General features: G+C 35.5%; 1 protein-coding gene across 7 annotated transcripts in view; it reads left to right on the top strand.

Annotated features, from left to right (window-relative positions):
- The window catches only part of XRCC4 (X-ray repair cross complementing 4), a 381,115-nt gene that overhangs the window by 106,765 nt on the left and 246,471 nt on the right, over positions 1–27,879 (top strand). For all 7 annotated transcript variants that reach the window (NM_001081615.2, XM_010807593.4, XM_024994578.2 and 4 more), the window contains exons 4-5: positions 20,252–20,418; positions 27,050–27,202. In NM_001081615.2, coding sequence (NP_001075084.1) covers positions 20,252–20,418; positions 27,050–27,202 — 320 coding nt within the window. The remainder of the gene's footprint in view (positions 1–20,251; positions 20,419–27,049; positions 27,203–27,879) is intronic.

Genomic DNA, 27,879 nt, shown 5'->3' on the forward strand with positions numbered 1-27,879 from the left:
CTTATCACTATATAGTTTCCAGTTCTTTATAGTAGGACTTTGTTGTTGTTTATCCATTTTATATATAATAGTTTACATGTTAATGAGCATTTTAAATAACACTTCTCATACTATATAATGGGTATTTTTTTTGTTATAAGAGTCTCTTTGTGGGCAGAGACAGTGTTTTATTTCTTTGTACCTTTGATATATATATTCAGTTCAGTTCAGTTCAGTCACTCAGTTGTGTCCGACTCTTTGTGAATCCATGAATCGCAGCATGCCAGGCCTCCCTGTCCATCAGCAACTCCCGAAGTTTACCCAAACTCATGTCCATTGAGTCGGTGATGCCATCCATCCATCTCATCCTCTGTCGTCTCCTTCTCCTCCTGCTCCCAATCCCTCCCAGCATCAGGGTCTTTTCCAATGAGTCAACTCCTTGCATGAGGTGGCCAAAGTACTGGAGTTTCAGCTTCAGCATCAGTCCTTCCAAAGAATACCCAGGACTGATCTCCTTTAGGATAGACTGGTTGGATCTCCTTGCAGTCCAAGGGACTCTCAAGAGTCTTCTCCAACACTACAGTTCAAATGCATCAATTCTTTGGCGCTCAGCTTTCTTCACAGTCCAACTCTCACATCCATACAAAAAAATTCCCTTAAATTGTTTACTGGATTCAAGGTGTAAGAGTGAACAATTCTTTGAAGTTATATGGTAGTTTTTTTTGTTTGTTTGTTTTTGAATGCCATTCACGTAGGGTAAACAGATTGGACAGTAGTATTACTCTAAGTTTTTGAAGTTCAGAGATCAAGAACACAGCTTACTGGCAAAGCAACCTCATCTAGACTGTAATATTTATATTTGATATATCTCGTTCTGGAATTTAAGTACCAAGAATGTGGATAACATAAGGAAGTTTCAAATTTTAGAGTATTGTGTACATATCCTATTTTCTTCATGTTTTTAGCTTCAGCCAAAAGGAAAACATGTTGGAAGAAAGAAGTGTTAAGAATAACCAAAATTCAAATTCAAGTGTCAGTCTTTGATATCACGTTTAGGTCTTAGGAAATAGCTCTTAAAACCAATTTAATTGTTACACTTGATAACCTCAAAATTTAAAGTAGACTTTGAATGTATGCTTATTAGAATTGTTGCTAATATATAGGATTGTTAAAAGTAAAAAACTCAGTTAAACAAATGCTAAACAAATAGTAATTTGCATTTGAGATAGATATACACCAATAGATATTCAAGTCCAGAACATTTTTCTAGATTGTAGAGTCAAGGTGGTCAGATTTCTTAAAATCATTCAGAGGAGATCTATAGAGATGACCTTTGAGGGCAGAAGTATATTAAGAATATCCCTATGGATGAGAATAATTTGGTTAAGGGGAAGATACAGACAGAATGAGAAAAGCCTCTTTTGGCCCCCAGTAATGCCTGGCTTCTATTTCCTGTGAGACTAATGTTCAGTAAACTGGAATATTAGCTCTGTCCAGTTTAGGAAAACAACCTAATGTTATGGGCACTATCTTCTCTTTATTCACTTAAAATGACTACTTCCATAGTTATTCTAAGGGCACATGGACTGTGACAATTGCTGTCACTTAATATATAGAATCCCTTTGGGAAGACTTTAGGTCCAGTCATTTTAAAAGCAGTTGGCTGTTCCCATATAACTTTCTTTGGTTTATGCACTGGCCCAGTTAGCAATATTTTGGTGGCAAATTTGAGTTTATCCGAAGCATGAACTTGTCAAAACTTGTCATGATCTTGAGAAATTTACTTGCCTAGTTTAAAAGTTAAATAAACCTATTGGCACTACCTTTCTAAAAGGAGCTCTGTATGTGCACACCAGACAGCATTGCCTCCTTCAATTTATAGCCAAGCACTGATTTATAAACTTAAATCATGATGAGTTTTAGAGAGTCTACATTCTGTAGTTTTTTGAACTGACTTATTAAAGGGAATGTTTCCCCCACCCAGCATGTTGTAACCATGACAATAGGTACTAAAGTGTTTCCAGTGGTTAAACATACATCTTTGATCCAACATTTTGAGTCATACAAAGAAAAAATATTTTTTGAAAAATTTTATGAAATGTTCATTCTGTGTCTGACTTTATTTCCCTAACGGCTGTGAATTTTCATGTAATCATATTTCTCAGTATACACTGTATTTTTAGAATGCCACTCTCCTTTCTACTACTCCCTTACATGAGTTACAGATTCATCCCTTAGCACCCCATTGAATGAATGGAGATTACTACATTGTCAAAACACAATAACTGCTATACCATTTGGACATTTTTTGGCAATGAGTAAGTGTTCTCATTTGAGATTGCTTCATAAGAAACAGTTCACAGAAGTGGAACTACAGTATGCCAAAAGAGTTGATTTCTTTTGGACTTTAACTGACTGGATTTCTGGTTTTAATATTTGCTAACAGCAAGGTGCTATTCTATGTAACATGACTTATTTACATAGTTACCACAAAACACTTGGTATTTCATCTAGTAATGACATTATGTCATTGAAAACAGCAATTTTAATGCTGTACTATTTCGACATTTATTAATAATTTGAGCTTTTAAAGGCTAAAGATTCAGGTTATAGTTTGTATCGATTTTTTCTAAAATTAATCTATTAACATTGTAAACCTCGTAAAATGCTACTGCTCTCTTTACATTTATGTAAAGCAAATATTCTACCTGATACATCTTTCTGTGATGTAGATTGCCTTGTAGTATACCTGGTAGGAACTAAAGAATATTTAATCAAATTTTAAATTTTTATTTAGGATTCTACAAAAACTTATTGACTATATACCATGTATTCCTTGTATGACTTTAGCCGTAGATGCAGAGCTCAAAATCTGAATTTATTCAGTCATTAATTGACATAATACTTGAAATATAGTAAGTACTCAATAAGTGTTATTATTATTAGAAAAATATTGTGGTATAATTTGATTTATTTCATCACATCTTGAGGATAGTAATTCATTGACTTATGGTATCCAATTTTATTATAGAAATCCAGTGCTATTCTAATCCTTATAATTAATTTACATATAATCTATCTTATTGCTCTGGAATCTTTTACGGTTCTCATTTTGTTCCAAATATTATGAAGTTTGAGGATGCTGTACCTTGCTGTGAGACCCCTGTTAATCAAGTGTGCTGGGACCTTTCCATTTGGAAATTTAAATCTTTCAGTTCATGCATTTCTTCTGCTTTTTAAATTCCTTCTCTTTTTTGTCTCTTTTGGCTAATTGTATCATGTGCAAATGGCAACCCTCTCCAGTACTCGTGCCTGGAAAATCCCATGGATGGTGGAACCTGGTAGGCTACAGTACATGGTGTCGCAAAGAGTCGGACACGACTGAGCGACTTCACTTCACTTCACATGCTGTGGTAAAGAACCCGCCTGCCAATGCAGGAGACTTAAGAGACTTAGGTTCAATCCCTGGGTTGGGAAGATCTCCTGGAGGAGGGCTTGGCAACCCACTCCAGTATTCTTGCTTGGAGAATCTCCATGGATAGAGGAGCCTTGCAGGCTACAGTCACGGGGTCGCAAAGAGTTGGATGCGTGGCTACAAGTAGAGACTTGTTCTGCATGAGCTCTAGGACTGGAGATTTCATGTGAGGCACAAGTCACATAAACATGCTCTTACCTGGTTTGAGTACTCTCAACTTGCTGCCTGCTTTCTGTCATTCTCCAGTCCTTGAATAGGGTTTTGTTTTTTGGGTTTTTTTTTTTTTTCAAATGGGAGAGAACCATCAGAGTTTATAATTGTTATCTCTAGGAGCATTAATCTAATACAGCTTACTTTGCTATTATCTAAACTGGAACTATCTCAATGTTAACTTTTAATTACATTTTTCTTTGCAAGAAAATTCAATTAAATGAATGATTACCATCCATTGTACTCTCCAGTCCTTCTCAATCTCATTAAAAATAGTTGTTAATTTTTATACTTTACAAGTAGATTTTCTATTAGGTAATTATCACCTGAAATAAAACACCTTGAAAAATTTAAAATGTTTTTTAGACCAGTAATTTCTTTTTATCTTGTCTCTAGGTCAATAACGAAATAAATCAAAATAAGTATGACTAGTTTTCTATATAAATGTTTTTGATTGGGATTTGCTTGTTAGAGATCTGCCACTACATTATTATAGGTGCTTTTTTTTAGGATTCTTAGTAAATATTTTGGGATGAAAAATCTGACAGAAGCATTTTTAATTCCTAGTTTAAAAAGACAGTTATTAAGCTTTGTGAAGATTTTTTGAAAGAAACTCATAAGCTAAACGAAAAATGAACATATCTTTTTCTGGATTCCTATACTTTATCACTTCATTTAAACTCGGATTTAAAAATACTTGGTACCTCTGTGGCTTGTTAAAGATCACCTGTTTTGAGTTTACTGGTTTATAATAACTGATTTTAAGGAAATGAAGTTATAGTTAACATAAGTGTTTATGATTTTTTTGTTGTTGTTGTTTCCAGAAACTTCTAATGTCAATACAACGCCTTTAACCAGTCAGGCTATTTCATCAAATATATATAGTTCAGTGCTTCAGGAGTGGAAGAACGGAGGTTGGCTTTAAGTTTATGCAAATTTTTTAAATGGCAAAAGTCCAGGATTTATAATCAGAAAAAAATACAAGATTCTATTTTTTCAGTTAAATTGTCTTAAGAGAATGTTATGAGAGGCCTGAGCAGTTCTTACTAAACAGGGTAAACTGTTTTGAATACAGAAATAAATCATTCTATGATATTTCATACTATGTCCTATTAAGATATATTTCCTAAGTATCTCGTAGTAAGGTATTTTATCATGTTATAAGTTTCCCCGCCCCCCTCAGTGTTTGCTTCCTTATTGTTTCCACGAGGCCTTAGGAACTAAGCAACAGCAACAGTGAGCTCCCCAGTGAGATTTTTCTCTGTCATAGCCACACTGGAATGCTACTGTGTGTTAAAGTAATCAACCACTTTCAGAAGACACATCCAATTCAAACTGACTCTAGAGAGTAGAGTTTTTTGTGCCCTTTGGTGTTATGTCCATTGTGGCTTATTTGTAAAATCCTTCATGATCAGCCCTTATATTTTGTTCATGAATTTCTTATAGGATAAGTTATCATTTTGAATGGAGTGGTTACAATTGCTTGTGCAGGACACCACTTAAAATAAATGTCAGAATTAGGATTCTAAAACAGAGATTGCTTAGGTTCCCATAACCATATAATGCTTTTTATGTGACCAAGGAACAGAAAATGAGACTAAGTAGGCACTTACATTCATATTTCTACCTACAGATCATTTGGTAGTCTTATTAGCTACAGTGTAAGGGAGTCTGATTAAAAACTAAGCAGACATTATGGATAAGAGTATAGAGGTTCCTCAATAAAAATAGAACTACCATCTAAGAGTCCTACTCCTGAATGTATATCCAAAGAAAATGAAAACACTAATTTGAAAAGATATATGCACCCCAGTGTCATATGCACCCCAGCAGCATTATTTGCAATAGCTAGGATATGAATTTAAGTTTCCATTAAGAGATGAGTGGATAAAGGAGATCTGAAACACACACAATGAAATATTCAGTTCAGTTCAGTTCAGTTCTGTCGCTCAGTCATGTCCAACTCTTTGCGACCCCATGAATTGCAGCAAGCCAGGCCTCCCTGTCCATCACCAACTCCCGGAGTTCACTCAGACTCATGTCCATCGAGTAGGTGATGTCATCCAGCCATCTCATCCTCTGTCGTCGTCTTTTCCTCCTGCCCCCAATCCCTCCCAGCATCAGAGTCTTTTCCAAGGAGTCAACTCTTCGCATGGGGTAGCCAAAGTACTGGAGTTTCAGCTTTAGCATCATTCCTTCCAAAGAACACCCAGGGCTGATCTCCTTTAGAATGGACTGGTTGGATCTCCTTGGAGTCCAAGGGACTCTAAAAAGTCTTCTCCAACACCACAGTTCAAAAGCATCAATTCTTCAGCGCTCAGCTTTCTTCATAGTCCAAATCTCACATCCATACATGACCACTGGAAAAACCGTAGCCTTGACTAGACGGACCTTTGTTGGCAAAGTCATGTCTCTGCTTTTGAATATGCTATCTAGGTTGGTCATAACTTTCCTTCCAAGGAGTAAGCATCTTTTAATTTCATGGCTGCAATCAGCATCTGCAGGGATTTTGGAGCCCAAGAAAATAAAGTTTGACACTGTTTTCCATCTGTTTCCCATGAATTGATGGGACCAGATGCCATGATCTTAGTTTTCTGAATGTTGAGCTTTTTAAGCCAACTTTTTCACTCTCCTCTTTCACTTTCATCAAGAGGCTTTTTAGTTCCTCTTCACTTTCTGCTATAAGGGTGGTGTCATCTGCATATCTGAGGTTATTGATATTTCTCGCGGCAATCTTGATTCCAGCTTGTGCTTCTTCCAGTCCAGCGTTTCTCATGATGTACTCTGCATATAAGTTAAATAAGCAGGGTGACAATATACAGCCTTGATGTACTCCTTTTCCTATTTGGAACCAATCTGTTGTTCCATGTCCAGTTCTAACTTGCTTCCTGACCTGCATACAGGTTTCTCAAGAGGCAGGTCAGGTGGTCTGGTATTCCCATCTCTTTCAGAATTTTCCACAGTTTATTGTGATCCACACAGTCCAAGGCTTTGACATAGTCAATAAAGCAGAAATAGATGTTTTTCTGGAACTCTCACTTTTTTGATGATCCAGCGGATGTTGGCAATTTGATCTCTGGTTCCTCTGCCTTTTCTAAAACCAGCTCGAACATCTGGAAGTTCATGATTCACATATTGCTGATGCCTGGCTTGGAGAATTTTGAGCATTACTTTCCTAGCATGTGGGATGAGTGCAATTGTGTGGTAGTTTGAGCATTCTTTGGTATTGCCTTTCTTTGGGATTGGAATGAATGACCTTTTCCAGTCCTGTGGCCACTGCTGAGTTTTCCAAATTTGCTGGCATATTGAGTGCAGCACTTTTACAGCATCATCTTTCAGGATTTGAAAGAGCTCAACTGGAATTACATCACCTCCACTAGCTTTGTTCTTAGTGATGCTAAGGCCCACTTGACTTCACATTCCAGGATGTCTGGCTCTAGGTGAATGATCACACCGTCGTGATTATCTGGGTCATGAAGATCCTTTTTGTACAGTTCTTCTGTGTATTCTTGCCACCTCTTCTTGTTATCTTCTGCTTCTGTTAAGTCCGTAACATTTCTGTCCTTTATCGAGCCCATCTTTGCATGAAATGTTCCCTTGGTATCTCTAATTTTCTTGAAGAGATCTCTAGTCTTTCCCATTCTGTTGTTTTCCTCTATTTCTTTGCATTGATTGCTGAGGAAGGCTTTCTTATCTCTTCTTGCTATTCTTTGGAACTCTGCATTCAGATACTTATATCTTTCCTTTTCTCCTTTGCCTTTCTCTTCTCTTCTTTGCACAGCTATTTGTAAGGCCTGCCCAGAGAGTCATTTTGCTTTTTTGCATTTCTTTGTCTTGGGGATGGTCTTGCTCCCTGTCTCCTGTACAATGTCACGAACCTCATTCCATAGTTCATCAGGCACTCTGTCCATCAGATCTAGTCCCTTAAATCTATTTCTCACTTCTACTGTATAATCATAACGGATTTGATTTAGGTCATACCTGAATGGTCTAGTGGTTTTCCCTACTTTCTTCAATTTAAGTCTGAATTTGGCAATATGGAGCTCATGATCTGAGCCATAGTCAGCTCCCAGTCTTGTTTTTGCTGACTGTATAGAGCTTCTCTATCTTTGGCTGCAAAGAATATAATCAATTTGATTTTGGTGTTGACCATCTGGTGATGTCCATATGTAGAGTACTCAGCCATAAAAAAATGAATTTTTTGCCACTTGCAACAACATGGATGGCCTTGAAGGGTGTTATGCTTAGTGAAGTAAATCAGACAGAAAAAAAAAAAAATACTGTATGTGTTCACTTAAATATGGAATCTGAAAAATAAAGCTGATGAATGAATGTAACAAAACAGAAACAGACTCATAAATACGGATAACAAATTAGTGCTTACCAGTGAGGAGAGGGATTGAGGGAAAGAGCAAAATAGAGAAAGGGGATTAAGAGACATAGACTGCTGCTGCTGCTAAGTCGCTTCAGTCATGTCCGACTCTGTGTGACCCCATAGACGTCAGCCCACCAGGGATTCTCCAGGCAAGAACACTGGAGTGGGTTGCCATTTCCTTCTCCAACGCATGAGAGTGAAAAGTGAAAGTGAAGTCACTCAGTGGTGTTCGACTACTACTAGGTACAAAATGGATAAGATGCAAGGATATAATGGACAGCACAGGGTATATAATCCATATTTTATCATAATGGTAATTGGAGTATAATCTATAAAAATATCAAATCACTATATTGTACACTGGAAATTAGTATAACATTGTTAATCAACTATACTTCAATTAAAAAAAAAAGTTTAAAAAGAGAAAATGGAAACAAAAAATTAACAATGAGAAACAAACAAAGGACATAAAAATAACTCTTGATTAAAGAAGTGTAGTGATCCTGAATGGAGAAATTTCACTTTAATTCATATTAGAACTTCCCTGGGACTTCACTGGTGGCTTAGATGGTAAAGCCTCTGCCTACAATGCGGGAGACCCGGGTTGGGAAGATCTCCTGGAGAAGGAAATAGCAACCCATTCCAGTACTTTTGCCTGGAAAATCCCATGAACGGTGGAGCCTGGTAGGCTACAGTCCATGAGATCACAAAGAGTTGGACACGACTGAGCAACTTCACTTTCACTACTTTTATATTAGAAATATAAATTCCTTCTAAAATAACTTGAAAATGAGTGTGATTCCAAACCAAATTCCTCATATATATATATATATATATATTTTTTTTTTTTTTTTTTTTTTGCTTTTTGCTTTTGGTTTGTCTGAAGTTCTGATATGTGTCATCTTTCCCATGTTCTCTTGGTTAGAATTAGAAGCAAGTCACAGACCTACCCACACTTAAGGGGAGGGGATTACACACGGCCTGAATAATTGGAGGGTGGGCAGATTGGGGACAGTCTTAGAGGAAATGCTGAGTACTTTGTAAGCACTCATTTTTCTGCCTGTAATCTTCTGAGGGCTTTTTGTTAGAGTGAGTTCTGAACTTGTTACTATAGTCCGCAAAATCCTGTGTGAATTAGTTTCCTATCTCTTTCCAATCCCATCTCTGTTCTCCATCTCAGTTTTCAGAAGGACTTGTTCTGTGACCACTATATCTAAGCCTACTCTGCCCTCTAGTCACTATCCTATTACCATTTTATTTTCTTCATTAAATCTACAACTGGATGAAATTATTATTTGTTCATTGGTGTTGTCAGTCCTCTACTAAAATATAAGGACCAAGTGAGTAGACAAATTGTTTTTCTTGTTCAAAATAGTGTCTCTAATGCCTAGCACATAGTACATACTGAAAAAGTCTGATAAATGAATGAATGAATACATTCTATATTTAACCATGTAAAAAAGGGAATGCTAATTTGAGTCATATATAGCTCCTATCTTTTTGTGGCTTTTGGACTAGTACAAGAAAAAAAAATACAGTATCTACTACTGTAGGCAAGAATCGCTAAGAAGAAATGGCGTAGTGCTCATAGTCAACAAAAGAGTCTAAAATGCAGTACTTGTGTGCAGTCTCAAAAATGACAGAATGATCTCTGTTCGTCTCCAAAGAAAACCATTTAATATCATAGTAATCCAAGTCTATGCCCCAATAACTAATGCCAAAGAAGCTGAACGGTTCTATGAAGATCTACAAGACCTTCTAGAACTAACACCAAAAAAAAAAGATGGCCTTTCCATCATAGGGGACTGGAATGCAAAACTAGGAAGTCAAGAGATACCTGGAGTAACAGGCAAGTTTGGCCTTGGAATACAAAATGAAGCAAGGCAAAGGCTAACTGAGTTTTGCCAAGAGAACACACTGAGGGTCATAGCAAACACTCTCTTCCCACAACACAAGAAATGTCTCTACACATGGACATCACCAGATGGTCAGTACTGAAATCAGATTGATTGTATTCTTTGCAGCTGAAGATGGAGAAGCTCTGTATAGTCAGCAAAAACAAGACGAGATGACTGTGGCCTAGATCATGACTTCCTTATTGTAAAATTCTGATTTAAATTGAAGAAAGTAGGGGAAATGACTGGACCATTCAGATATGACCTAAATCAAATCCCTTACTATTATGCAGTGGAAGTGACAAATAGATTGAAGGGATTATATCTGATAGAGTGCCTGAAGGACTAAGGATGGAGGTTCGTAACACTGTACAGGAGGCAGTGATCAAAATCCTCCCTTCTTAAGAAGAAGAAATGCAAAAAGGCAAAATGGTTGTCTGAGGAAGCCTTACAAATAACTGAGAAAAGAAGAGAAACTAAAGGCAAAGGAGAAAGGGAAAGATATACCCAACTAAATGCAGAGTTCCCAAATAGCAAGGAGAGATAAGAAAGCCTTCCTTAGTGATCAATGCAAAAATAAAGGAAAACAATAAAAAGGGAAAGACTAGAGATCTCTTCTAGAAAATTAGAGATACCAAGGAAACATTTCATACAAAGATGTGCACAATTAAGGACAGACACAGTATGTATCAACAGAAGATATTAAGAAGAGGTGGCAAGAATACACAGAACTATACACAAAAGATCTTAATGATCCAGATAACCACAATAGTGTGGTCATTCACCTAGAGCCAGATGTGCTGGAAGCAAAGTCATGTGGGCCTTAGAAAGCATCACTAAGAACAAAGCTAGTGGAGATGATGTAATTCCACTTGAGCTATTTCAAATGCTGAGAATGTTGCTGTTGAAGTGCTGTAGTCAATATGCCAGCAAATTTGGACACCTCAGCAGTGGCCACAGGACTGGAAAAGGTCAGTTTTCATTCCAACCCCAAAGAAAGGGAATGCCAAAGAATGCTCAAACTACCACACACTTGCACTCATCTCACACGCTAGTAAAGTAATGCTCGAAATTCTCCAAGCCAGGCTTCAGCAATACGTGAACTGTGAACTTCCAGATGTTCAAGCCGGTTTTAGAAAAAGCAGAGGAACCAGAGATCAAATTGCCAACATCTGTTGGATCATCAAAAAAGCAAGAGATTTCCAGAATAACATCTACTTCTGCTTTATTGACTACCCCAAAGCCTTTGACCGTGAGGATCACAACAAACTGTGGAAAATTCTTAAAGAGATGGGAATATTAGACCACCTTACCTGCCTCCTGAGAAACTTCTATGCAGGTTAAGAAGCAACAGTTAGACCTGAACATGGAAAAATGAACTGGTTCCAAATTGAGAAAGGAGTACGTCAAAGCTGTATGTTGTCACCCTGCTTATTTAACCTATATGCAAAGTACATCATTTGAAATACCAGACTGGATGAAGGACAAGCTGGAATCAATATGTGACAAATATCAATAACCTCAGATATGCAGATGAAAACACACTTATGGCAGAAAGCAAAGAGGAACTAAAGAGCCTCTTGATGAAAGTGAAAAAAGAGAGTGAAAAAGCTGACTTAAAACTCAACATCAGAAAATGAAGATCATGACATCCAGTCCCATCACTTCATGGCAAATAGATGGGAAAACAATGGAAACAGTAACAGACTTATTTTCTTGGGCTCCAAAATCACTGCAGATGGTGACTGCAGCCATGAATTTAAAAGGCGCTTACTCCTTGGAAGAAAAGCTATGACCAACCTATACAGCATATTAAAAAGCAGAGACATTATTTAACCCACAAAGGTCTGTCTAGTCAAAGCTATGATTTTTCCAGTAGACATGTATGGATGTGAGATTTGGACCATAAAGAAAGATGAGCACTGAAGAATTGATGCTTTTGAACTTGGTGTTGGAGAAGGCTCTTGAAAGTCCTTTGGACTGCAAGGAGATCAAATGAGTCAATCCTAAAGGAAATCATTCCTAAATATTCATTGGAGGGACTGATGCTGAAGCTGAAACTCCAATACTTTGGCCACTTGATGCAAAGAACCGACTCCTTGGAAAAGACCCTGATGCTGATAAAGATTGAAGGCAGGAGAAGAAAGGGATGAGAGAGGATGAGATGGTTGGATGGCATCACCGATTCGATGGACTTGAGTTTGAGTAAGCTGCGGGAGTTAGTGATGAACATGGAAGCCTGGCGTGCTGCAGTCCATGGGGTCGCAAAGAGTTGGACATGACTGAGTGATTGAACTGAATTGAACTGAAGAAAAATGCAAGTAGATTTTGTAATGCTATGTTAATTGTTTCTAGAAGTCCTGACTTGAGAAAACGTATCACTTATTAATACACATTTGGCAATTTTTCAACTTATCTCTAATAACGGGAGCTGATATTGTGGATAACCATATAACTCTACAGAGAAAAAAGAGAATTAGATCAAGGGTCCTATCTAGGAAGTATCACCATTTACGCTGTAAATGAAAGAGAAGCATACTATGAAGAAATGATTAGATAAGTGTTATGAGATTTAATAGAGTGCCAGGAGATCCAACGTACTGTTTCTTTTTCAGAACCTAATATCAAACTTATAGTAACAGGTAAATAATAGGCAACCCCTGACATCTACCTACCCTACTACTCCCAATCCAATTTACTGTTGCTAAAGTCTTTCATGCTAAGTAGCTTCAGTCATGTCTGACTCTTTGTGGCCCTATAGACTGTAGCCCACTGGGCTCCTCTATCCATGGGGATTCTCCAGGCAAGAATACTGGAGTGGGTTGCCATGCCCTCCTCCAGGGGATCGTCCCAGCCCAGAGTTCGATCCTGTGCGTCTTATGTGTCCTGTATTGGCAAGCAGATTCTTTACCACTAGTGTCAGCTGTTGATTCTAAATCTATGTATAGAGTATTTTTCATTGTTTATTATAACTCCTAATTAGACTAAGATAAATCTTCTTTTTCCTATATTTTCCGTGAACCAAAAGGTTTACCATCTCTATTTCAAGGACATGATGGAATAAACATTTGTAGTCATTTAAAGTAACAGTAACTTCTGAAATTCCCTTATTGCAAAGACATTTGGGCTTTTCATTTCATTTCTCTGATTCCTACTAATGAATTTTGTAATTATGAATACCAAATAATTCTTAGATGATACTTAATATATTACAGCATACAGCATACCGTTAAAAATGCTAATAATTTGTAGGTCTATATTAGAACTCAGTGTATTTTTTTTTAATTTTTGGATTATTGCATTTTGGTTGTAAGGACCTAGAGGGTCTACATATCTGAAGCCCTGCATATACAAGTCTTACTTGATCATATAATCATCTTAAGATATTTAAACATTTTAAATAGGTTTAAGAAATGTGAACAAGAAAATAATTGGAAAGTTGAGATTAATAGTCTCACAATAAAGTTCTCTTATCTGTTTAGAAAGTCCCATGAGCATTCTTTTCTCAGTTCCAGCTACTGTGGAAGATAAATATGCTCAGTTGTCAACCTAGGTACGTCACTGGTTTAGAATACTTATTTGTAATATTTTAAATTTAAATCTATAATAGCGTTTCAAGCAGGTCACAAAACCAAAGAGTTAATGATACAAACATCTTAGTAAAAAATATTATTCTTGATTAAAAGTACAGTTGATGATTAATGTAATTAGTCCAACATATTACAGTTTAGTTTCCTTTTTACTACTAACTTGACTTGTTTCCTTTATTACTAGAATTTTGTAACTGTGTATTATAACAACTATGTATTTACAGCTATATGTTTTTCTATAATATAAAAATATCCTGTATTACAAACTATAATGAATAGGGTTTGCTTTTTAGTGTACACATATCGAGACACAGCTAAACTTTTTAAACATGTCAATAAATTAAAAGCACATACTGAAAAACAGGAATTCCATTTGTTTGCCTAGGAATCATCTCAAGATATCTTTATTCCTCCTTTTCCTTTAGGTTTACATCTTGGTTCCCAGGACAGTAACACAGATTAATTCTGCAAGGTTATTTAGACTACGTTGATAATGTATCAACCTCTTTAATTGATATGTTCTAAGCAGAGTTCAGCTTACACCTTGAGAATCCTCCTGTCCCCAGAAACAATAAACAATTCCCCTGAAATTAGTGTTTCTTTTGTGTATTTTACTGATACTATATATTCTCTTTTATCTGTGTGGCCATTCCAAAGAACCTGAAAACAATACATATACATTCTTACATTTTTCAAAAAATAAATCTTTTTGGGTTTTATTAAACCTATGTATTATCACAGTATCAGGAGCTATTACACAGTCTTTTAACCATGCCCTTTTTCTGAAATTATACTATTCAATAAAATAAAACTTATCTCTTAAAAGCTTCAAGATTTCTTAATTTGTATTTAGAGTATCACTGTCCCAATTATTTATTTTACCTGAAATATTATAATTTTATTCTCTTATTAATAAATATCATAGAAGTTTTAAAAAATTTAGGTCTTTTATTAAGCAGTATATGTCCAGAGCTCTATAAGACACTGTGGAAGTTAAGGAAGACATACAAGATATGGTCTCTGATCTCAAAGAACTAAAAATTTAAAGGAAAACACTGCATTTCTGAAGCAACAAGAGAGATACACAGAGGATGAAACTGGGTGAAAAATTGTGTGAGACAAATCTGAATTATTAAGAATAGAGAAGCTAATACAGGCTAAAGTAGATAAAGAGAATTTGATCTGGGCTTTGAAGTGATGTGTAAAAGGATATGGCATTTAATCTTGCATTTAAAGATGTCCAGACTAAAACACCAGCTAAGGAAAATGGATATGTTTTCTGAAATTGTGAATTTTTAATGCAAATCAGATAAAAAATGCTTTGTTTGTGTTGCTTGCTAAAATAAATGACAGAGTCAACTAGTGCAACCTAATATGATTACAAGTATTTAAAAAATTGTTTTGAACTTTTTTGACAAAGAAAAATAAAAATATAGCTTAATAGATTATAGACTGAGTGAGGTGCTGAGTATAGATCTGTATATAGAAAATTCACCATAAGGTCTTAAGAACTAACTGCAAAAAATTTTATTTTTGCCCATTGTGGTTTCTGACTCTGGTTTTACTATGTGAAGTCCTAATTTTATATTGCAGATTATTTTGAAATTACAGAACTAATAAAGAATATCTGTGTTAATAGCCTTACATGTCCAACAAAAAACGAAAGTAAAGGACTTTTAAATCGATACAACCATCCAGTGTTACTTTTGTGGGAATTTGCTAACACTCATTTATTTATTTATTTATTTTTTAAAATATAAATTTATTTATTTTAATTGGAGGTTAATTACTTTACAATATTGTATTGGTTTTGCCATTATAAAACACTGGTGAAAGAAATCAAAGAGGACACTAATAGATGGAGAAATATACCATGCGAGACAGCTAACACCTTTTTAAAGTTTCCACTTTTATTTGAAGGATGGTATAAAGATGGGTTGGATGTAGAGTTAGAGCACAGAAATATTTTATGCTTCTCAATTCATTAGGCCTGATTTGAGGCCCTCTGATAAGTCCAGTGCAATTGGGCATGTGGTCCATTACATCTGTAATAAGGTGGACAGGCAGGAACAGAGATAGTGAGAGTGAAAGGGCGTTTCCTGCCTTGGTTCTGAACTATGTGAATACAGACAGGATGGTCCAGATGACTCATGTTCGCATACATTCCAGAATTTTTCTACAAAATAAGCGGAATATTTCAAGTAAAATATTTTTCTTGGATTGAATTTTAAATACTTCTTGATTATTTTCATTGTTTCAAATAATAGATGTTCACACCTGTTGCTGCTAAAGTCACTTCAGTCGTGTCCGACTCTGTGCGACCCCATAGACAGCAGCCCACCAGGCTTCCCCGTCCCTGGGATTCTCCAGGCAAGAACACTGGAGTGGGTTGCCATTTCCTTCTCCAATGCATCAAAGTGAAAAGTGAAAGTGAAGTCGCTCAGTTGTGTCCGACTCTGTGCAACCCCATGGACTGCCGCCTACCAGGCTCCTCCGTCCATGGGATTTTCCAGGCAAGAGTACTGGAGTGGGGTGCCATTGCCTTCTCCATCACACCTGTTAAAGGACCCCAAATTAGTGAATATAATTAGAAAAATAGAAACTGAAAAATACTTGCCTGCTCTTAAGAAGAAATGACATTTTAAGCTTATTCTACACTGAGTAGCCAAGAAAAAAATTGAAGAATTCTCTTTTGGAATTTTGAATATAAGCATTTGAATGATATTTTGAAAGAAGTTGTTTGTTATTAGTGATTTAAAACTGTTACCTTTATCTTTTGCCATCTTAAATAGGTTAGGGGGTTGTGTTTACCTGTCCATTTGTATTTTACTTCATTCAGGATCAAAATGTGAGCCTGACTATAACACTCAATGGATAATGATTCATTATCCATTGACATTGTTGCAACTTCCAAGTGATAAAAAAAAAAAATTATTTCCTTAATGTCCATCTTAGTCAAAGCTGCCCGACAATTGTGAAAATGTGAGAATATAAAATCATGGTTTGGGTTTATGTTTTACTGATGATCTATTGTCTAAAAATAAAATATGCTTCATTTTTCTTCTGTATTGACTCAAACAAGTAATATTCTATAGCTGATCTTTATCTTATGTGTGTTTGTTTGCATAAGAGAAGCTTTAAAAGGTTAAATACTCAAATTTACTTTCAATTCTTATATAATTTGCATAGATAAAACTTTCCTATTTAAACTTAAATACTTGTTAAATGGACTCATTATATGTACTTCAAAGCAAGAGTTTTTGGCCATTTGATTTTAAGTTTACGAGAAATAAATCAGATGTGACAAATAGTCTGAGATAATTTCAAACTTCTTGTAAGTTTTCCAAGTCTTTTTTGGGTAAAGGTTTAATAATAATAATTATGCTATTTTAAAATTATAATTTAATAATAATTGTAATGTTAAAATTAGAATTCAGTTTAAATTTATAATTTAAAAATTATAATTTTACTATTCTAATTAAAGTTAAGCTCAAATTGCTGAATTTAGGTTTTATATATATGTATATACACAACTATATGTACTCATTGAAATAAAGCACAATTTTTCTTAGTCTGTTTCCGTTTTTTTAAGGAACAGAAAGAGGTGAGATAAAACAAATTAAAGCATCAAGCAGACATTATGACCTGCTTAGATTTCAAAAACAAAATACATAAATACATACAAAATTTATTTGTGGCTAAACCAGTATTCTTCAGTCCTTGTATAACATTTGTGCCCATAATACATTATTATGTGCCCATGAAAATGAAAGAGGAGAGTGAAAAACTTGACTTAAAACTCAACATTCAGAAAACTAAGATCATCGGATGGCATCCGATCCTGTCACTCCATGGCAAATAGATGGGGAAACACTGGAAACAGTGAGATACTTTATTTTTCTGGGCTCCAAAATCACTGCAGATGCTGACTGGAGCCATGAAATTAAAAGATGATTGCTCCTTGGAAGAAAAGCTATGACCAACCTAGGCAGCATATTAAAAAGCAGAGACATTATTTTGCCAGCAAAGGTCTGTCTATTCAAAGCTATGGTTTTTCCAGTAGTCATGTATGGATGTGAGAGTTGGACTATAAAGAAAGCTGAGTACCAAAGAATTGATGCTTTTGAGCTGTGCTGTTGGAGAAGACTCTTGGGAGTCCCTTGGACTGCAAGGAGATCTAACCAGTCCATCCTAAAGGAAATCAGTCCTGACTGTTCATTGGAAGGACTTATGTTGAAGCTGAAACTCCAATACTTTGGCCACCTGATGTGAAGAACTGACTCACTGGAAAAGACCCTGATGCTGGGAAAGACTGAAGGCTGAAGGAGAAGGGGATGAGAGACGATGAGATGGTTGGATGGCATCACTGACTCAATAGACATGAGTTTGAGTAAGCTGCGGGAGTTGGTGATGGACAGGGAAGCCTGGTGTGCTACAGTCCATGGGTTCGCAAAGAGTCGGACACGACTGAGTAACTGAACTGAACTAATACAAGAATATTAAAATCCTTTGTTTTCCTTCACATTTTAAGCAAGTATATGTAAATATTTTTCAACATCTAGGAATTCTCAGTATTTAAATCTTTTCACTGAGTTTCTATGATATTAAAACATCTATCTGTGGTTTTAATCTGAAAATTTAAAAGTAAATTGGTAAACATAATTCATCCAGAAAAGTTTACTCTGTGGGGTTAAACAACTGAATGATCCTAAATTATAGGAATTAACATAAATGTTTTATAAAGTACCACTCAGATTGCAAACACTAGAGTTTTACTTTAGGACTTTTATTTTTATTTGTAGATTGACTGATATGATTAGTCTCAGAATTATCAATAATTATAATAATATAAAATTATAATTATTAATAATAAGTATTAATACTTAATTAAGAAATTAAGTATTTCTTAATATATATATATAACATATTTATAGGAGTGCGTCTTTACAAATAAGATACTTTAGAAATATTTCTATCAGTGGATGCCATAATAGAAACTACTTATCCAGGAGGCTAAATAACAACACAAACCAAAAAAAAAAAAAATTTCTGTACTCTCAATATTGCCACCTACTCAGTGCCTTTAGAATCTCTGTTTAGAATTATGTGTAGATTTGGAAGCTAATTCTTCCTCTTACTTGTTGTTTGTTTAGCATACTCCTTATGTCAGCAAGTAGTTTAACAGGATAGTATAGTGGGATCTTGATTTTATTCCTTTGATATGTTAGATAACCACTCTGAACCTCAGTTAAAATGGATATAATAATAGTTCCATTTGGTGATGATTAAATGAGTTTATATTTGTGCTATGCTTGAGTTATACTTCAACTATAAGATATGATAGCTATATAATTTTAATTGTCATTTAAAATCTTATTTTAGTTATAATAATTCTAGTAGAAAGGATAATTATGTGCTGTGTGCTTAGTCGCTCAGTAATATCCAACTCACTGCAACCCCATGGACTATAGCCCACCAAGCTCCTCTGTCCATGGATATTCTCCAAGCAAGAATACTTGAGTGGGTTGCCATGCTCTCCTCTGGTGATCTTCCCAACCCAGGGATTGAACCCAGGTCTCCCGCATTACAGGCAGATTCTTTACCATCTGAGCCACCAGGGGAGCCTAAGGATAATTATAGTCATTATTATTAAATCATTGTGTTTTAGTATCTTTATCTACCAAAACAAGGAGAGCCTGTATCTCTTTTAGAATTCCTTAACTATAATAAAGATGTATTAAACTATTTTATTTTGTAGTGACCTCTAGTAGAAGATTTAAGATATTTTTATATCTTACCTCTGCACAAAAGTACTCAAGTTTGACATATGGCATTATCATTTATAATTTATAATAATAAATTATTGGTTTTTGACAGAGAAGTAATTACTGTTCCCAGGTTTATAAATTTAAAACCCTATATTTCTCTTAGATATTACAAAAATTTTGCTCTTTCTTCAGAGATAGCTTTTACTATCAGTATTAACAGAAACTGGAATTTAGAATCTTCATGTATGGGCCTTCCCTCGTGGTCCAGTGGCTAAGACTCTGTGCTTGCATGGCAGGAGGCATGGTTTCCATTCCTTGTCAGGGAACTAAGATCCTGTAGGCATGCCATGCAGTGTGGCGCAAAAAAAAAAAAAGAGTTTTCATGTGAAATTTATTTTATTATTCTGAGTATGAAAGTGAAGGTAGAGTCGCTCAGTTGTGTCTGACTCTTTGCGACCCCATGGACTGTAGCCTACAACGCTCCTCCGTCCATGGGATTTTCCAGGCAAGAGTACCGGAGTGGGTTGCCATTTCCTTCTCCAGGAGATCTTCCCAGCCCAGGAATAGAACCTGGGTCTCCTGCATTGTAGGCAGACGCTTTACCATCTGAGCCACCAGGAAAGATGTATAGTGATTTAAAATATGTACTAGACAGTAAAAACAGATGGTAGCATGTTTTTATGGTATTTATGTTGTTTTCATTTCTGCTAAAATGTGAGAGAGTGACTTACCACTTAATTTTTTTTCCCTTAGGTTTTATGTTGATTTATATGATAAACCTTAATAAGAAAGTAGGAGGTTGCCCAGTAGTTTTGTCCACTGTATTTATATCTGGTAAATGCACTATATTTAAATCTTACACCTTTTTTTCCCTCTCAGAAGAAAAAATATATATTTAAAACTGGGCCACTCAATCTTGATTTTCTCCCAAAACTAATCATGTTTTCTTTTGATCCTAGTTCAGGCTTGGTTCCTTCAAACTAGAGAAAATTGCAAGCCCAGCTGAGGTCATTAGAGAACTTATTTGTCACTGCCTGGACACCATTGCAGAAAGCCAAGCCAAAAATGAGCACCTGCAGAAAGAAAATGAAAGGCTTCTGAGAGATTGGAATGATATTCAAGGACGGTGTGTACATAATGTGCTTGTATCTTAAGAACACTAAGCTCTTTATATTATTGTAGCTCTGTTTATGATTTATACACTTATGCTATATGTAGAGTATCATATATTTAAGACGAAATGTGTCAATGATTATACCTCTACTTAATGTGATTAAACTAAATTATTGGTTGTTATTGTACAGTATAGGAGAACAGTAACACTTTTAGGTCATTCGTATTTGGTGGCACCAGCAAACTAATAACAGTAAGAAGTAATTGGACAGTGGTGATCAGAACCCATTAACAGTAAGCAAAGTTTAGGAAGTTTGGTATTTATAAGGATTAAAGTGAAAGTGAAGTCACTTAGTTGTGTCCAACTCTTTGCAACCCTGTGGACTGTAGCCCACCAGGCTCCTCCATCCATGGGATTCTCCAAGCAAGAATACTGGAGTGAGTTGCCATTTCTTCTCCAGGGGATCTTCCTGACCCAGGGATCAAACCCAGGTCTCCTGCCTTGCCGGCAGACGCTTTAACCTCTGAGATTAATAATGAATAAAAAAGAGAAATGAAATATAAATAAACATAGTTGATTCCTTATTTGAAATCTTTTTATGAATGACATCTATTTCAGGTGAAGTATGTTTTGGCTCCTGAGAGAAACTTATTTTTTGCAGATTGATTGAAAGTTCATATTCTCAGCATTTTAAAAAGAAGTAGTTGTTACTGCTGGATAAGACATTTGGAAGCCTTTATTTTCCTGATTTTGCCTCTTTAAACAATGAAGAAGAAAGTGACCTATCTTCTCAGTTATGCAGTTTTCTCAATTATATTGTGATCTAGGCTGGTCCAGGGAATAGCTGTATTACTCTATTATGTACAAGATATTTGAAAGAAATGTATGTTGGGAATATTTGAATCTCTACAAAGACATATTAATATAATATGCATGTATTTGTTAGTATATACATTGTAACATATGAAAGAATCGTGCAGAATATATAAAATAGTAATAATGCTCATTATTACATCCAATATATAAATATTTTTTATCTTTTATTCAATCCATAAACATAAGAATATTTGAACATTTATCAATTTAGGGTCTTTTTAGGGTACTGACTAATATTGTTCTATATGTGCATCAGTAAGTATATGGGGAAGTGTATGAAAAATATGAAGGGTTTTTATCAGTATATCCTTTTAAATGAGGTTTACTAGAAGAAATAATTTCTATACATTCATTTATATTTATTAATTAATGTAAGGCATGAACCTAACACCTATCACCTAAAACTTGGTTATATTTGACTCTCATTTTTATATTAATAAAGTATCTTATTTTCTTTTGGTTCTGAATTAATTTTTATCTCCAATTCTATAGTTAGACCAAATCAAAATTATGTAAATGTCAAGAAACCATACAGAAAAATATGTTATTGTTTCTTTTAAATTTTCCCTTTGAAATTCTTGTTGCTGTGAATTAATATAAAATGTTCTAGAAAGCATGTTTTGGGACTTATACCAGTACTCTGGGTGTATTTTTCTATTTTATATTCAAAATAAATCAAATGAAAGGAGATGTACTCTGGGCGTGATAAGCCATTATTTTAAAAACTCAAAATACCCTCAGGATGATAGGAAATTTGATCCACAAATTGCCCACAAAAATGCAGACTGGGTACTTGGTACTTGAGCAAATTGCTTTAAAATGTCTGCCAGAGGTTGAAAGAGGTATTATCTCATCAGTATTCAACACCACTGCCATAGGATGGAAAGCAGCAGGGAACAAAGATGAGACAGTAGAGACAAATACACCCTGTGCTGTAAGACAGTGTGTGAGGGTACATATAATATGTGTCGCACAGATGCTCAATTTGCTATTTCTGAATTATCCAGAAAATTCTTTTGTATCATTGTGACAAAAAGTTACCTATTTGATCAAATGCACAGCCATGTAGCTTGTCACCAGTCTTATGCTCCATCTATTCTTTTTTTTTTTCTGAGTCCTGGATCACATACCTTTTTCAGGAATTGAAGATGTGTGTTCTTGGAATGGCCCTCCAAACAGAGGAAACAAAATCTACTCCAGAGAATTCTAGGCTCTGGATGTATTCCAGATGTTAGATTAGTAGCTTTACCTAGTTTCCAAATTTGGTTTTCTTTCCTATCACACAGAAAGTGGCTGTTTTAAAGAGTTGTAAATACACCTTGGTCACAGCCAAACTGTATTTCCTGAACTGTTCCCTGTCCAGAGGCGTAGTTCACTGGGAAATGAGCGAAGGATTTACAACTACTGCTTCCATAAGGCAGTAGTACTGGTCAAGAGTCTTCAGAGAGATTAGAAATAGGACACAGACATTCGGAGTTAGGTATCTGTTCCACATAGAAAATAGAGTTGAGGCCCTCTCTTTAGGCCTAGTCACAGTTCAGTTTCCTGGGCTGCTCCTGATTAGTCTTATATCAGTGTCCATTCATGATTCCATTATTTCTTTATCAGATTTTTTTTCTAGACTCCATGTGCCTGGAGAGCGAGGAGGGGCACAAAATAGTTGCTGAGAATTCACTTAGAAGCTATGGTAGATAGGTCTGAAATATATTTAATAGAGAACTGAATATTATATGAGCAAAAAGCATATCATGGGAAATGTTTATGTTGTGTTAAGAGGAGAAATGTGAGTTACCAATATGGAAGGTATCTCATTTTTTGTAAAATACATCTTTAGATAAAGAATATCTAGAAGGAGAAAATTAAATGATACTAGTGTGTGTCTGTGTGGATCACAATAAACTGGAAAATTCTGAAAAAGATGGGAATACCAGACCACCTGACCTGCCTCTTGAGAAACCTGTATGCAAGTCAGGAAGCAACAGTTAGAACTGGATATGGAACAACAAACTGGTTCCAAAAAGGAAGAGGAGTACATCAAGGCTGTATATTGTCACCCTGCTTATTTAACTTATATGCACAGTACATCATGAGAAAAGCTGGGCTGGATGAAGCACAAGCTGGAAACAAGATTGCTGGGAGAAATATCAATAACCTCAAATATGCAGATGACACCACCCTTATGGCAGAAAGTGAAGAACTAAAGAGCCTCTTGATGAAAGTGAAAGAGGAGAGTGAAAAAGTTGGCTTAAAGTTCAACATTCAGAAAACGAAGATCATGGCACCTGGTCCCATCACTTCATGGCAAATAGATGGGGAAACAGTGGAAACAGTGGCTGATTTTACTTTTTTGGGCTCCAAAATCACTGCAGATGGTGATTGCAGCCATGAAGTTAAAAGACGCTTTTAATTTGGAAGGAAAGTTATGACCAACCTAGACAGCATATTAAAAAGCAGAGACATCACTTTGCCAACAAATGTCCGTTTAGTCAAGGTTATGGCTTTTCCAGTGGTCATGTATGGATGTGAGAGTTGGACTATAGAGAAAGCTGAGTGCAGAAGAATTGATGCTTTTGAACTGTGGTGGTGGAGAAGACTCGTGAAAGTCCCTTGGTCTGCAAGGAGATCCAACCAGTCTATCCTACCGAGTGTTCATTGGAAGGACTGATGTTGAAGCTGAAACTCCAATACTTTGACCACCTCATGCAAAGGGCTGACTCATTGGAAAAGACCCTGATGCTGGGAAAGACTGAGGGCAGGAAGAGAAGGGGACGACAGAGTATGAGATGGTTGGATGGCATCAGCGACTTAATAGACATGGGTTTAGGTAGACTCCGGGAGTTGGTGATGGACTGGGAGGCCTGGTGTGCTGCAGTTCATGGGGTCGCAAAGAGTCAGACATGATGGAGCAACTGAACTGACGGAACTGAAGTGTGTGTCTGGAACTGTGGATTAAATTTTCTTCTTGATAGTATTTTTTACATATATTTTTGTATTTAGATATGTATCATTATAATCAGAGCCAAATCTAAAACTATTTCCATTTGGGATCATGGGGGAGAATGAATACGGTTTGAGTAAGCAATGAGGAATTGCAATAAGAGTGAAAAGGATGAGCTTTAACATGTATACTTTTAACATATATTTGCTGTCATTTTTTATTTGCTATTTAATAATTGCAATCCTCAGTTCAGTCACTCAGTCATGTCTGACTCTTTGCAACCCCATGAATCACAGCATACCAGGCCTCCCTGTCCATCACCAACTCCTGGAGTTCACTCAGACTCACATCCATCGAGTCAGTGATGCCATCCAGCCATCTCATCCTCTGTCGTCCCCTTCTCCTCCTGCCCCCAATTCGTCCCCTTCTCCTCCTGCCCGCAATCCCTCCCAGCATCAGAGTCTTTTCCAGTGAGTCAACTCTTCACATGAGGTGGCCAAAGTACTGGAGTTTCAGCTTTAGCATCATTCCTTCCAAAGAAATCCCAGGGCTGATCTCTTTCAGAATCGACTGGTTGGATCTCCTTGGAAGGGACTCTCAAGAGTCTTCTCCAACACCACAGTTCAAAAGCATTATTCTTCGGTGCTTAGCTTTCTTCACAGTCCAACTCTCACATCCATACATGACCACAGGAAAAACCATAGCCTTGACTAGACGGACTTTTGTTGACAAAGTAATGTCTCTGCTTTTGAATATGCTATCTAGGTTGGTCATAACTTTACTTCCAAGGAGTAAGCGTCTTTTAATTTCAATCTTAGCTCCAGTTTAAACAAGTGACATTCCTGAATTCACTTACTTTTGTATAATTTATATGAGAAAGAAAACATTAGAATTATTGTATGTAAATCCTTAGGTCATTAGCTATATTTATTTTACTTTTTTAGTTTCAAATAACAATTCTCAAGTTCGGTGTTTGTGAGTAGGTCTTTTGTTTGTACTCAAGCATCAAGTTAGAAAGTCTCTAGCTTTACTCTGAGTTATAGTTATTAAACCTACAATTGGAGGCAGTTTTCAGCAGATTGAATTGGGTTGACACTCATGGAATCATTAGAATAGAAGAGACCTCGAAAGCTTTTCTCTGCCTTCAAGCTAGGATCACATTATAGCCAGATGAATTCAGTCTGATATTTTAAGACTCAAGAGATACCTTCAACTCCTATTGGTCGCCCATTACATTGTTTAAGAACAGTCACAGGCAGAAAATTCTTCCTTCCATCTATTGGTAATCTGAGTCCTTCATGGTATACTTGAAGGCCATTTCCTCTTGTTCTGTCATCAGAAAGGATGAGGAACAGCTGTTTACCATCTTCTTTAGTACTTAAAGGCTTATTAAATATCTCTTTACCACTGCTTTCTTTTCCATTTCTTTTTAGCATTCTTTGTCCTCTGAACTCTTGTGCAGATATTCTTTTTCTGAACAACCCTGACCTGGGTATAAACTTTGTCAGAGCTGAAAATACAAGGATTACTGTACTGTTTCTAAGTACCACATGTTAACATTTGTGTATTGATTTATTTTGGGTTATCGTTTAATCTGTATTATTTGAGATGTTATTTTCTATGAAATCACCTTGTTTCTGCTCTCATTTTTGTTGTGTTTTTGACATTTATTCTTAAATTCCTTGTTTTCCCATCCAGAAATATTTTATTTTGAATATTCAGTGTTTTTTGTATTTAGTTTTTACCCTTTTAGTTTTTTTTTTAACTGGAGGATAATTATTTTACAATGTTGTGTTGGTTTCTGCTGACAACAAGCAGCTATATGTATACATTATATATACATGTATCCCCTCCCTAGTTAACCTACCTCCCACCCCACCCTCCAGTCCAACCCCTCTGGTTATCAGAGAGCACAGAGCTGAGTTACATTCCTTCAAGAAGTCCTCAACTACTTTTAAATGAATATATTGCATGAAATAATTTATGTTTTAATCTTTAAAATAGAGGTTTATTCATTGTCTGTGTGTAGGCACATATCAAGTATATTCAATTTCTGCTAGTCTACCTTCTTTATGTATATATGAGGGATTAAAGTTAGTACTGTCTCTTGTTAGCTCATTTGAATATTGTAGAAAAAATTATAAATGATAAAGAATTTTATGTTTTGTCCTATATACCTAAATTTAAAGTATATAGTGTTTTACATATCTTCTTGGAAATTTCAAGTTGGATGCTTTCATTTATTTTATAAGTACATACATTTAATTGTGTGTGTATGTTTGCTGGATTATAAGGTACAGCTTGGTATATGATGTTCTTGCTGTGGAGCAGTTCATAATCTATTTTGGGAGAACAGATTAGGTAAATCACTTAATCCCAAAATAAGATCATGGTTGCTATTATAGTAATATTAACAAAGTACCAGAAACAGGCTATAGTTACCTTTGTTTCAAATTTCTCTCACAAATATGTTCTTTTAGAAATAATCCAAAGATGTGAATAAGTTATTACATTTAGGAATTTAGATGTTTTAAAAGCTTTTTTGCTATGAATTTCCAATTTTGATCCTTTTCTCAGTGTGTAAACTACAAATGCTAATAAACAGTAAGTTCTAATTATTTGTTTACCAATATAAAACTTTAAATCAATGAAAACATTTTAAAGTGATTTTTTAAGTTGGAATTGTTTATTTTTAATTAATTTTTATTTAAAATGATTTTAATTGTATTTTTCTTGAAAAAAAAATTGAAATTGTCTTCAGTATTAAATTGAATAATGCTAAGAAAACCCCACACCATATATTAATTGGTTTGTTTATTCACATTTTAGGTTTGAAAAATGTGTGAGTGCTAAGGAAGCTGTAGAGACTGATCTTTATAAACGGTTCATTCTGGTGCTGAATGAGAAGAAAGCAAAGATCAGAAGCTTACATAAATTGTTAAATGAAGTTCAAGAACTGGAAAAGAACATCGAACATAAGATGTATTTTTTACCTTTCTGTTTTGGGATGGCAGAAGCATACATTTTAGTGGAATTTCTTCCCAAAGTTAATGGAAGTTAGATGCAAACTTTAGTGACATATCATAGCCTGGGGTTGGATGCTGTGGTTGTTAATTGCAGTAGACTGGAGAATACACAACATGATCTCTCCATTATCTGCCCAACAGTCACACCTACACTTAAATCATACAACTGCCATGAGACTGCTAAATAATAGTAGTTTAATTATTTGGCATCACTAAGGAATATATTAATTAAAAACTTTCATCTTCTCCAGAACCAGAAAGGTTGGGCACACATTTGTAATCCTGATCTAAGTAGTTGTTAATTTTAGGATCAAATGGCTCTGAGTATGAATATGTACTTGATTTTTAAGGAAGAATCATAGGTGACTTATGGCTGATATGGCTTGAACAATTATAATTACTTTAGGCATTAACTGATACAGGTTTGGGTCTATTATTCCTGAATCTGAGAGAAAGCACAAATTTACTAATGGCATAATATAAAGAATATAACATTTAGTATCAGATGATCCTAGTTCAAGTGTTGATCTGGTACTGAATTCTAATGATACTTGGCTTTGTCCTTTAAACTCTCTGTGCCTCACTTAACTGTCTTCATAATAAGAGTAAAGGTAGCCATTTCAGAATTTGGGG

This window comes from Bos taurus, chromosome 7, assembly GCF_002263795.3.
Source record: "Bos taurus isolate L1 Dominette 01449 registration number 42190680 breed Hereford chromosome 7, ARS-UCD2.0, whole genome shotgun sequence".
Lineage (NCBI taxonomy): Eukaryota > Metazoa > Chordata > Mammalia > Artiodactyla > Bovidae > Bos > Bos taurus.